Here is a 12,839-nt window from a genome sequence, read left to right as displayed (position 1 = left end):
TCACCAGATGTTCCTCCATGCTCTCACATCTGTCTCCATCAAATCAGCATTGTGCATGGCACCCTACTTGATAGATAACAGACATCACCACCGGAGTGGTCACTGCAAGCTGCGTCGCACCGCCATCTTCTCCTCCCTCCTCTATGTGGCTAAGTATAGCTCCAACACCATATGCAAGTTTACTGACGACACCATTGTTGTGGGCTGTATCAAAAGGGAAGATGAATCAACATACAGGAGGGAGATTGAAAATTTGGCTGAGTGCAGTAATAATATAAACCTCACTCAGTGTCAATAAGACCAAAGAACTGACTGTAGACTTCAGGAGAGGGAAACCAGAGGTCCATAAGCCAGTACTCATTGAAGGATCAGAGGTGGAGAGTGTTGGTAATTTTAAATTCCTGGATGTCAGAGGACCTCTATCTCGGAGAACCTGTCCTGGACCCATCATATAAATATTATTATGAAGAAAGCACAACAGTGCCTTTACTTCCTCAGGGGTCTGCGGAGATTCAGCATGCCAACAAAAACCCGTGGCAAACTTCAATGGATGTGTGGTGGAAAGTGTGCTGACTGGCTGGATTACGGCCTGGTATGGGAACACTAATGCCTTTGAGCAGAAAATCCTACAAAGGATAGTGGATTTGGCTTAGTACATCACAGATAAAGCCCTCCCAACCACTGAGCACATCTACATGAGATGTTGCTGTAGAAAAGCAGCATCCATCATCAAAGATCCTCACCACGCAGGCCATGCTCTTTTCTCCCTGCTGCCATCAGGTGGAAGGTACAAGAGCCTCAGGACTCACACCACCAGGTTCAAGAACAGTTACTACCCCTCAGCCACCAGGCTCTTGAACAAAAGGGGATAACTGCACTCATTCTATTTCTGGTGTTTCCACAACCAATGGTTTCACTTTAAGGAATCTTTATCTTGTTATTTGATACTTGTTATTTATTGCTACTTATTTATATTTGCATTTGCACAGTTTGTTGTCCATCGATCCTGTTTACAGTTACTATTCTATAGATTTGCTAAGTATGCCCGTAGGAAAAAGAAAATGTATGTACTCTGATAATAAATTTTTCTTTGAACTTTTTGAGCTTTCAACCCTTGGAAACAAATACACTCTGTCCACTCTATCTATGCCTGTCGTCTCTTGTAAACATCTATCACATCTCCCCACTGCCTCTGCCTCTGATGCTCCAAAGAAAACAATCCAAGTTTATCTGGTCTCTCGTGATAGGCTGATGTTCTTTGGAGTTCAGAAGAATGAGAGATGATCAGATTGAACATGATTCTACAAAAGAGAAATTATATTGGGCAAATTTGCTAGAGTCCTTTAAGTCTATAACAAACAAGATTAAGTTAAAAGATAATCTTTTTTAAATAAAATTGTTTATATTCTAATATACGAATCAATCTAATCCATATGAATATAGAGTAAGGAGTTCATTAATGTGATTTAATATACTTTATTTGGTATTATTATATTGTCTTTTGTTTTATAATATGTATTCTCTTGAACTCTGTATTCTTCTATATAGAAATCAATAAAAATATTGAAAAAGAAGAAAAGATAATTGGCACCTATGTGATGCCTTTGGATTTCCAGAAGGCATTTGATAAAGTTGTACATAAAGTTATTGCAATAGTTATGAGCAGATTGGGATAGGGGAAATACATGGGCATGGATGGGGGTAGCTAAGTAACAGAAAGAAGACACTTGGAATAAATTGTCTTTATATTGGCAGTCAGCAACTGATGGGGTGCTATGAGGATTAGTACTGGCGCATAGAATACAAAAAATAGGAAAAATTTTAAGTAACTTTAAGGCTGTGGTGGGACCACACTTAGTGTACTGCATTTTTTGTTTCCTAGACTTAAGGAAGGTTGCAGTTAGTGCAGAAGGTGTTCACTGGTTTGAGAGGACTAATACAAAGTTTGTGACTTTGGGCCAATGTTTATTGGAGTTTAGAAGAATGAGGGCTGATCAGGTTGCAAATCTGATTTCAGATTGACCCTGTCCAGTGCACCACTCTGGGTGCTCTGGGTCCCTCCTGTAGACTAAAGACGTACTGGTTGGTAGATTAATTGGTCATTGTAAATTATCCCGTGATTAGGCTCGGATTAAATCGGGAGATTGCTGGGTGATGTGGCTTGAAGGGTCGGGGGTGCGGGGGGCAGTTATTGTGTGCTGTATCTCAATAAGTAAAAAATATAAAAAAAATAAGAATGTGAATGGAGTTGACAAGGTGGATACTAAGAGTATGTTTCTCCTAGTGGGAATATCTAGTGACTGCCCATCTGAAACTGACATGAAGAGGAATTTCTTCCTTCAGAGCAGCTTGAGTCCATGGACTTCCCTCTGCCAGAGAGCAATGGAATCAGACCTATTGAAAATACTTTATGATGTTCTTTCTACTTACTACATGTTGGACAAAAATGAATGGAGCTGGCCGCATTTGAAGTGGAGTTGCTGTGTGATTTTGCAAAGTGGACAAAGTCCTTGTTTCCGTGATTTTTCTGTATTGTGATTAGTTCAGACAATTCATTTGACTGTTCACAAATCTCCCTTCTTCACAAATGGCACATGGCCAACCTGGTGGGATTTTGCAATATGCAAAACCGAAATGACCAGCAAACCTCCTGACATTATTACTGCTGAGCAGTGGTCTGTCAGCCATGTTTGAGGCAGAACACAAAACACCAGTAAGACACAATCAAACTTTGAGGTGATATCTTTAACAATGTAGAAATGACTATTTAAATCTAAGTTAATCTGGTCTGGTCATTCACAACTAACAGGTAATGATCTCTAGAGTGTACATATGCAGAATCAGTTCTAACATTAACCCATGATACTCTGAGTAATTTTGGCATTTACTTTCTCTTCTATTAGGTTTGACATTGTGGTCACTTAATGTACTACATATTTATTGATATTGTTGTTAATCTATGATTCCTTCCTGGGAACCTCACCTTTTCTGTCATCCTTTGTTATGGTGTAAATATTGTAGTGTACATGTGATTGCGCGACAGAATGCAGTTTCTATAACGTATTTCTATACTTTTTACTGACTTTTTGTTATACACAGTAAAAGAAAAATACTTGACTTTGTTGTGGTTTGGATTTTGCTTATCTTCATTGTTAGCGACATTGTGTTCATGTTCACTTAAGTTATATGCTGCCCTGTGGCTTTTTCTGGTGAAGAGGAAGCATTTGTGGGCATTGCAGTTGTGGTCACTCCAATGTCAATAGCGGTTGCTGTGTTGAAGCTCAAAAAGGGTATCATAGTCACTGGAAATTCCATAAAGTACTACATTGACACCTTTGGATTTGAATGTCATTTCCAATAAAAAAACATTCCCAGAAATGTTAAAGGTGTGTATTAATGTAAGGAATACTCTGTCAATTCTTTACTGAGTAAATAACAAATAAAAAAAGATTGTTGAATGATTGTTCTTATCACTTTGACACTTGTACAAGTTGTAAATGTCCACTTCTACCAGTGGCTAAATCCTCTGAGTAGTTTGGTAAATTACAAATGAGTACAGTACTTAGGATTGTAGACATTGTTGATCTTTGCATTGGCTTATGACATGCTTTGAAGATTTCTGATTCACCAAATTTGCTAAATGACAGATTTTTTTTGCAGAAAAGATTAATTTTCCCGTACGACTTACAGTACTTTCCTGTAACGGATCAAACGGCTTTGTGTGGGACAAGCTACCTTCATAATAAAAGCACTGTTTTGAGATTTTCTTACCCTGCTGATGCTAATGATATGCATTGTGGTTTTGAGCAAAAAAAAATCCAGCTCTGGTATTTATTGTGTTGCTGTTTTTGGAGGGGATAATAATTCATAAATTTTCTTTAATTCTTCACCATCCTTTGTTTAACAAGAGTGCTTTTGTTTCTTATCCTGTCGCACACCTTCAACTGCATGAAACCACTTTTCTCAAAATCACAGAACTAAATGTGGCTTGGAATGCACATTGAAGATCCTGATATTCAATATGACCATCGCTGTCCTAACACAGTGCAAAGGCAGAATTGTCGCATTGAACATATTGTTACTGCTATTTAAATGTATACTTGTGATGGTGAGTGACTTGCACATATTCAGGTCAATTAGCCTTGGTGTGAGATCTGAATAACATCTCTGACACTGGCGTTATGTGCCAGGTTGACTCGGATGCAAGAACTCATACATTCTATATCAGAATTCAACACCATATGGCAGTTTGGGTGAAACTCACACACACAACATGTTTAAACTTACAAGAGGTGTATTCTCCGGTCCTTCATGCTCATCACCAATGTAAACTGCAATCATTAAACCCTTGTATCTGTGATAATTATACAGACACACTGCTGAGAGCACAGTAAAACAATAACTGCTTTTTTCATTACTATACCTGAGATACTAAGCACTGTCTTAAAGGGGGACCAAATACTTTAAAGGAAATGTAGCAAATGGCATAATAATAACACAACACGTGTTAAAACATCTGCAGCATATTAATGGTGATTTATAACTGGGTGGTTTTAAACTAAATTATACCCAATGAAATGTTAGGTCAAATGTGTTAAAACCCCTTGATGGGCAAATTCATCCATGGTCACAAGAACAAATTATGAACATATCATCTTCCCATAGGCATTCCTTTAGAGCAACTGATGGCACATCTAGCAAATGACTTCAGCCACCAATCTTCAAATCTAAATATAGATTGTAGATTTAATTTAAATTGCAGCTCTGGACAATATGTTCCTAAAAGCCTTGAATCACAGACCAACAATCTGATTAAAACTTATTTAGATGTCTATGGTGTGAATGCAAATTGGGAGGTGTGATGTTTGTGTGTTGTTTCAAAGAAGGCATTGTGGATGTATTGTAAAAATATGTAATTGTCCTTTGATGTTTAACACATAAAATACCAGGTAGTGTTGGGCCAGCCAGACTTTTTTCCAACTGAAAGGGTCTCCCTATGATGCCTGCTGTAACTTGTTTTATCGAGTAAAGAGGCTACTTCATACCTACCAGTACTTTTTCCCGATGACTTCTTTCACACAACAACAATCCCCTCCCAATATTTACTTCTACAATGATTCCAAGTACACTGATGCCTAATGTAATATTATTAATTTCCATTTGGGAGGAAGGAAGGAATTTCCATTTCATAATGTTAATAAATTCTCATATTAAATAACAGGTCCTGCCTTAATGGAGTCAATGTTCGTGCAGTGAACAAATGCAGATTTTCCGGGAATCTAGGTTCAGGTCTTGTTTACTCTAATTTCTCCTTCCAAAGGGCTGGGAAAATTCCAACTACTTTCACTTGGTTGTTATTTGTGCTGGTGTGCTTGAGCCTCTCCGCAGTATTGTAACTAAGCATGGAACATGACCTTTTAAATAATTAAACTCCTACAGTGTGATGTATGGTTGAGGGGTTTTAGCCTGCCAAAAATGTGGCTCAGTTAGAATGTGAACATTCATTCAGTTATAATGTTTACTAAAGTTAAAGTTTCATTATCCTCTCCCGCAATAGTTTTTAAAAAATCTAATTGGCTATTTTTTGCCAAATCTCCTTGACTATGCCTAAGTGGCATAAAGTATTCTGGAGATCCCCACTGTTTCTTTAAGAACACTTACAGGTGACTAATTGACTTGTTTTTGTTCATTTTCAGGGAATGGGACAGAGAGTTAGCAACATCAAAGAATAATCCCAAGCTAATGAATGCACTTCGCCGTTGCTTTTTCTGGAGATTTTTATTTTATGGAATTCTGCTGTACTTTGTGGTGAGATTTTGTTCAATACTGGTTCTCTTAGTTGACCAATGAAGCATTAGATTTTTGGTATTGTGGCAAATCTATTTTGTGACTTATGTAACTTATTTTAGTTATCATATCAAACAGGTAATTCTAGAAACAGGACAAGCTAGGCAGCATCCAATATCTGTACATGTAGCTTTCAGGTAGTTGCTGTATGGCAGAACACAAGAAAGAAACACATGAACACAAGAAAACAAGAGCAGGAAGAGGCCACCAGCTCCCCACCCCAGCCCAACCTTGCTCTGACATGTATTATGATCATACTGATCTATATTCCTCAATTCTTCTTCTGCACCAGTTCCCCATAACACCCATTTCCCTGATCTTTGAAATAGTTCTCTGCATCTACCTAATGATATAGATAGATCTATCCATTACCATCTTTAGGTGCAGGGAATTCCAAAGAGTCATTCCCCTTGGACTGAAGAAATGTCTCTGCTTTGAATAAACAACCCTTTATTTTGTAGTTCTGTCCCCTTGTTCACGACTCTCCCATTAATGAAAACACTTCAATATCTACTCTGTCAAACCCCCTTGTTTGAATAAGGTTGCTGTCATTCTTGTAAGGTCCAAGGAATATAGACCCAAATTATCTAGTTTCTACTGATAGGATGACTTTCTGATCCCATGAATTAGACTGGTAAAGCTTATTTGGTCTGCCTTTTATTCTTCTATGTCTTTTTTGGTTAGGAGACCAAAACTGTGCACAGTAATACAGCTGCGGTCTCAACAGCTCCCTGTACAAGTGTAACAAAACCTCCCTATTCCTAAACTCCAGCCCCTTCACCATTTTGCCTTTTTAACTCCATGCTAGACCCTCCTGCTAACTTTTTGTGATTCATGAAATTAGATCCCTCTGTTCTCTCATTTGCATTCTCTCTCCATTTAGATAATAATCTGCCTTTTGATCCCTCTTAGTGAAGTGCATAACCTCACACTCCCCCATATGAATCTCCATTGGCAAGGTTTTTGCTCAGTCTCTCGATATATCCCCTGATGTGGAATCACAATATCACTAACCAAAGCAATAATCCCATGGCTTTCCTTTTCTAGTATCGATGGTTCAGCTTTATGTTTCTAGCACTTCCTTACTTTTAGTTCTTATTGATGTTATATTTCTTTGTTTAATCTTTTCCCTTGCATTTGTCATTAGAGACAGAACTAAAAACTGACCTACATTTGTCAATGTACAGTTTTAGAAGCAGCATCACCTGCCTGTCACATTGCATCCAAGACCGGCTATCATTTTGTTTACCTAAATAATTTAAGATGAAATGTGCAATAAGTAGCGACCGCATGCTGTATTCAATTGTAATGTATTATATAATATATTAATAGTATAAAATAATCAATTAATGTCCTCAAATATTGAATGACTAAATATTGTCCCTACCTAAATATGGGTGAAATTAGCAAATACTTAAAAGGATAACGAGAATTAGAGGTTATCAGTGTTTTAAAAAGTAGTTGGCCAACTTTAACTGAATTTTTCTGAGGTAATCACAGATTGCCTATAGATAATGGGTGTGGTGACAAAAAAAAAAGGTTTGATTGGTGCCATAATGGAAGATATAACATTTAATGTGGTCTAAGTTAGCAATTTTGGGGAAGTGTGTTCTGTGAATGTGATATCATTGATTACTTTGTGTTTGATGAGATTCAGGTGAGTCACTACCTTTGTACTGCAGCATTTCTACCATGGTTCCAGATAGCATATGATTACTGGATTTAGCCCTATAAACCCGATTACAGACAGCAATTTAAACTAACCAGCAATGATTAAAGACAGCTGGAGTGTTTGAAAAGGAAGTGCTCTTTGACTGGAAGAGGTGATAGGAGTCAAATTACACACAGTGGCAGCTTTGTCGAGGAACATGAGCACAAGGAGATTTTCTAGTTTTCTGTCCAGCTTTACAGGACCTGCTCAACATGGAGGAGAGAAGGAGAGAGGACCTCTACCCAAAGCACTAGGAAGCTCCATGAACACTGCGTCAACTGGCCACTGAAGTGACCACACGGATTCAAACCCCAATGATTTGGCCATAGTGCCACAAGAAGCTTAGTGGCCTTACACACATATTCAAGATCATTGGATATAGCAGTACAAACACTTCTGACCAATAGGACCATTAGATGCACACGCTCTTCTATAACTCAATTATCTGCAATCTTTATTAATCAGGACTCAAACTTAAATACTCCATCACCCCTGTCCCACAAGCCTCATTACAGACAGTTCGTGCACATTGCAAGCTACTTTTCTACGGCAAACAGGTCAACCAGATGATTTGGAAGGAGTGATCAGCTCAGAAAAAGCAAATCAATCCACCCATGACCAATTTGAACTCAATTAAGTCTGTTCTTAATTAGTTTGATATATAAATCATACTCTACACAACAAACGAAATAAATACATTTATCCAGATAATCCTTTCCCAATCATACAGCTCATACAGCTTGCATACACTCCAACTAAGTAGCTAGTCACGGAGACCTTGCCTGGTCAGACATGACCCAACCTGAGAGCTCATTACTTTATTTGTGCCTGTCTCAACCCAAGTACAAGGTCAAGTCCCATCAAACTTTCAAGTGACCACCTGCTAACTGGAAGACACCCACTAAAGCCCGTGCCTCATTCTTGCAGGAAGAGGTGGCAAACAGATGGTGCCAATGGCCGCAGATCACCATGGACAGATCCAATAGGTCACTGCCCCATTGACAGGATGCTGGTTATTCCTGGAGCAGCCGATACTCAAATGGTAGCTGAGGCAGCACAGTGAAGATGATGATATGTTTGTACATATCCTCCTTCCCACACTCCATTTTCTATTCATCCTCAATCACATCTAATTTTTAGACACAGTAGTTAATGTAAGCATGGACCCCTCTAAATTCTCCTCGTCCCTCACCTTAAGCTTTACAGCATTTTTTGGATGGGTCACCAAAAACCCCTACTTGCCAAGGGTCTGCAGTTAAGCAGCAAGACTGAGAAGATGAAATTTGATCAGCTGCATAGCAAACCACTCAGATACTGGTTTAATATGTGTACATTCTCAATGGAGAGTCACTGAGTATGTGCGGCCTGCATGCAGAGCGGAGGATAAATTTAGCCCACGTGCATGATTCCATGAAGGTGAAGATACCCATGAGTTCTACTGGGTTGAGTCCACAGAAGGAGGCAGAAGATCATGAGGAAACAAGATTGAAAAGAATTGGCCTTCCAATTCTAACTTTGCATGTATCTTAGTGTAGATACTGGAGCCTGTCCTTTCCAACAAAGAAGATGCAACCAGCACCATTTTAATACAACACACACAAAATGCTGAAGGAACTCAGCAGGTCAGGAGCATCTATGGAAATGAATAAACAGTTGATGTTTCAGGCCAAGGCACTTCTTCAGGGCTGAGAAGGAAGGGGGAAGATGTCAGAATAAAAAGGTGGGGGGAGGGGAAGGGGAAGGGGGCTGTCGGGAAGCTGAGAGGTGAAGCCAGGTGGGTGAGAAACGTTGAGGGTCGGGAAAGAAGGAGTCTAATAGGAAAGGAGAGTGGACCATAGGAGAAAGGGTTGGAGGAGGGCACCCAGGGGGAAGTGATAGGCAGGTGAGAAGAAGTAAAAGGTCAGAGTGGGGAATCGAGGAAGGAGGTGGAAAATTGGGCTAGAAGTCCACCGTAATATTTTCAATGATAATCTTGCCTCCTTTAATGCTATTGTACACTCTGCAAGAAGAGCCTATTTTTCCAAAGTTACTATAAAGAATAGTGGTGATTCAAGAATACCATTCCCAACTTAATCTGACTGTTGAACCCTGCCCCAACATAAAATACCCACGGTCAAGCATCTGCCATAAAATATGAAGAATTCACAAAACTTTTAACAACAAAATTACTTCCATCAGGGAGACTATAGCTACAGATACTGATAACCTCTATAGCCAATCTCATAAAATGATGGCAACCATGTCAAAATTTATAAGTATTTCTGATTCAGAATTCTATAATGTTGTAACAAAGAGTAAACCATCTACTTGCTGTCCTGACCCTGTCCCTACTACATTTTTAAGGAGACTTTTAATGATATTTTCAATTCTGTTAGAAAAATTATTAAACGTCCCTTGAAACTGGAATTTCTCCAAAAGCTTTCTAAATTGCAACTGACAAACCCCTACCTAAAAAGCAAAATCTTGATAGTGAGGTACAAGCTAACTACAGGCCTATATCAAATTTTCCCTTCCCAGGCAAGGTTCTTAAAAGAGTCATTTTTGACCTCCTCAAGAACTTTCTGAATGAGAACAATATTCAAGAAAAGTTTCAATCAGATTTCACAGCAAACCACAGCACAGAGACAGCCCTTACCAAAATTATCAGAGAGCTTAGGCTCAGCACTAATGCAAATAGGTTCTCAGTTCCAATTAGACCATAAGACCATAAGATTTAGGAGCAGAATTAGGCCTTTTAGCCCATCGAGACTGCTCCACCATTTCATCATGGCTGATCCAAATTTCCTCTCAGCCCCAATCCCCTCCTTCTGCCCATGTCCCTTCATGCCCTGACCAATCAGGAATCTATCAACCTCTGCCTTCAATATACATGGAGACTTGGCCTCCACAGCTGCCTGTGGCAAAGAGTTGCACAGATTCACCACTCTCTGGCTAAAGAAATTCCTCTTCATTTCCCTCTATTCTGATGCTGTGTCCTCTGGTCTTAGACTCTCCCACCATAGGAAACATCCGCTCTGCATCCACTCTATCAAGGCCTTTCACTATTCGATAGGTTTCAATGAGGTCACCCCCCCCCCCCCCATCCTTCTGAATTCTACTAAATACAGGCCCAAAGCCATCAAATGAACTTTGTGTGACAAGCCATTCAATCCTGGAATCATTTTCGTGATTCCCTTTGAACCCTCTCCAGTTTCAGCACATCCTTCCTAAGTGGCCCAAAACTGCTCACAATTCTCCAAATAAGGCATCACCAGTGCTTCATAAAGACTGAACATTACATCCTCCCTTTTATATTCTAGTCTTCTTGAAATGAATGCTAACCTTTCATTTGACTTCCTCACCACAGACTCAACCTGCTACTTAACCTTTAGGAATCCTTCACAAGGACTCCCAAGTCCCTTTGCATCTCAGTTTTTTGTATTTTCTCTACATTTAGAAAATAGTCTATCCTTTCATTTCTTTTACCAAAGTCATGACTGTACACTTCCCAACACTGTATTTGATCTGCCATTTCTTTACCCATTCTCCTAATCTGTCTAAGTCCTTCTGTATCCACTCTACTTCCTCAAAACCACCTGCCCCACCACCTATCTTCATATTGTCTGCAAACTTTGCAACAAAGCCATCAATTCCATTATCCAAATCATTGATATCAATATAAGAAGAATCAGTCCCACACAGACCCCTGTGGAACACCACTGGTTACCAGCAGCCGGCCAGAAAAGGCTTCCTCTATTCCTACACTTTGCCTCCTGCCAATCAGCCATTGCTTTATCAATGCCATAACCTTTCCTGTAATACCATGGGCTCATAGTTTGTTAAGGAGACTCATGTGTGGCACTTTGTCAAAGGTTTTCTGAAAATCCAAACACACAACATCAACCGAATCTCCTTTTTCTTCCCTGCATGTTATTTCTTCAAAGAATTCCAACAGATTAGTCAGGCAAGATTTTCCCTTGAAGAAACCATGCTGACTACAGGCTATTTTTTCATGTGCCTCCAAGTATCTTGAGACCTCATTCTTAATAATCGACTCCAACATCTTCCCAACCACTGTCAGACTAACTGGCCTATAGTTTCCTTTCTTGTTCATTTCTCCCGTCTTGAAGAGTGGAGTGACATTTACAATTTTCCAGACTTCCAGAACCATTCCAGAATCTACTGATTCTTGAAAGTTCATTACTAATGCCTCCACATTCTCTTTAGCCACCCCTTTCAGAACCTTGGGGTGTACACCATCTGGTCCAGGTGACTTATCTATCTTCAGATCTTTTAGTTTCCCCAAGAACCTTCTCCCTACTAATGGTAACTTCACACACCTCATGACCACTGACACCTGGAAATTCCGCCATATTGCTAATGTCTTCTACAGTGAAGACTGACGCAAAATACTTAGTCAGTTTATCCGCCATTTCATTGTCCCAGCACATCATTTTCCAGTGGTCCAATATCTGCTCTCAGCTTTCTGTTCTGCCAGTGTTCTTTTCCAGTCAATTCTGGTCAACTCCTCTCTAATGCCTCTGGAATTCCCTTTACTCTGCTGTAATACTAATACATCTGTCTTTAGCATCTCCTTCTCAAATTTCAGGGTGAATTTGATCACATTATGATCACACTTCCCTGAAGGTTCTTTTACCTTAAGATCTCTAATCAGTTCTGGATCATTGCACAACACCCAGTCGAGAATAGCTGATCCCCAAGTGGGCTTAACCACAAACTGCTCTAAAAATCCATCTTGTAGGCAATATAGAAATTCCCCCTCCTGTAAACCAGCACCAACACAATTTTCCCAATCTATCTACACATTGAGGTCTTCCATGACTATTGTAACATTGCCCTATGGCATGCATTTTCTATCTCCCATTGTGATTTGTAGACCACATCCTTACTACTTTTTGGGTGTCTGTATACAACTCCCATCAGGGTTTTTTTTTTACCCTCGCAGTTCCTTAGCTTTATCCGTAATGATTCAACATCTTCAGGCCCTATATCACCTCTTTCTAAATATTTGGTTTCATTTTTTACCATCAGAGCAACATTTCCCCCTCTGCCTTCCTGCCTGTCCTCTAGACACAATGTGTATCATTGAACATTGAGTTCCCACCTAAAATCTTCTTTCAGTCGTGATACAGTGATCCCTACAACATCATACCTGCCGATCTACAACTTGTACTGCAAGTTCATCCACCTTATTCTGTATACTGCACACATTCAAATAATCTGTAACGCCTTCAGTCCTGTATTCATCCTTTATAATTTCGTCTATCTTTGTCATTAATTC

General features: G+C 39.4%; 1 protein-coding gene across 1 annotated transcript in view; it reads left to right on the top strand.

Moving 5' to 3' along the window:
- The window catches only part of cftr (CF transmembrane conductance regulator), a 151,631-nt gene that overhangs the window by 28,474 nt on the left and 110,318 nt on the right, over positions 1–12,839 (top strand). The window contains exon 3 of the mRNA XM_072267581.1: positions 5,697–5,808. Coding sequence (XP_072123682.1) covers positions 5,697–5,808 — 112 coding nt within the window. The remainder of the gene's footprint in view (positions 1–5,696; positions 5,809–12,839) is intronic.

The sequence above is a fragment of the Mobula birostris genome, chromosome 9, assembly GCF_030028105.1.
Source record: "Mobula birostris isolate sMobBir1 chromosome 9, sMobBir1.hap1, whole genome shotgun sequence".
NCBI lineage: Eukaryota > Metazoa > Chordata > Chondrichthyes > Myliobatiformes > Myliobatidae > Mobula > Mobula birostris.
This window is presented reverse-complemented; position numbering and strand designations above follow the sequence as displayed.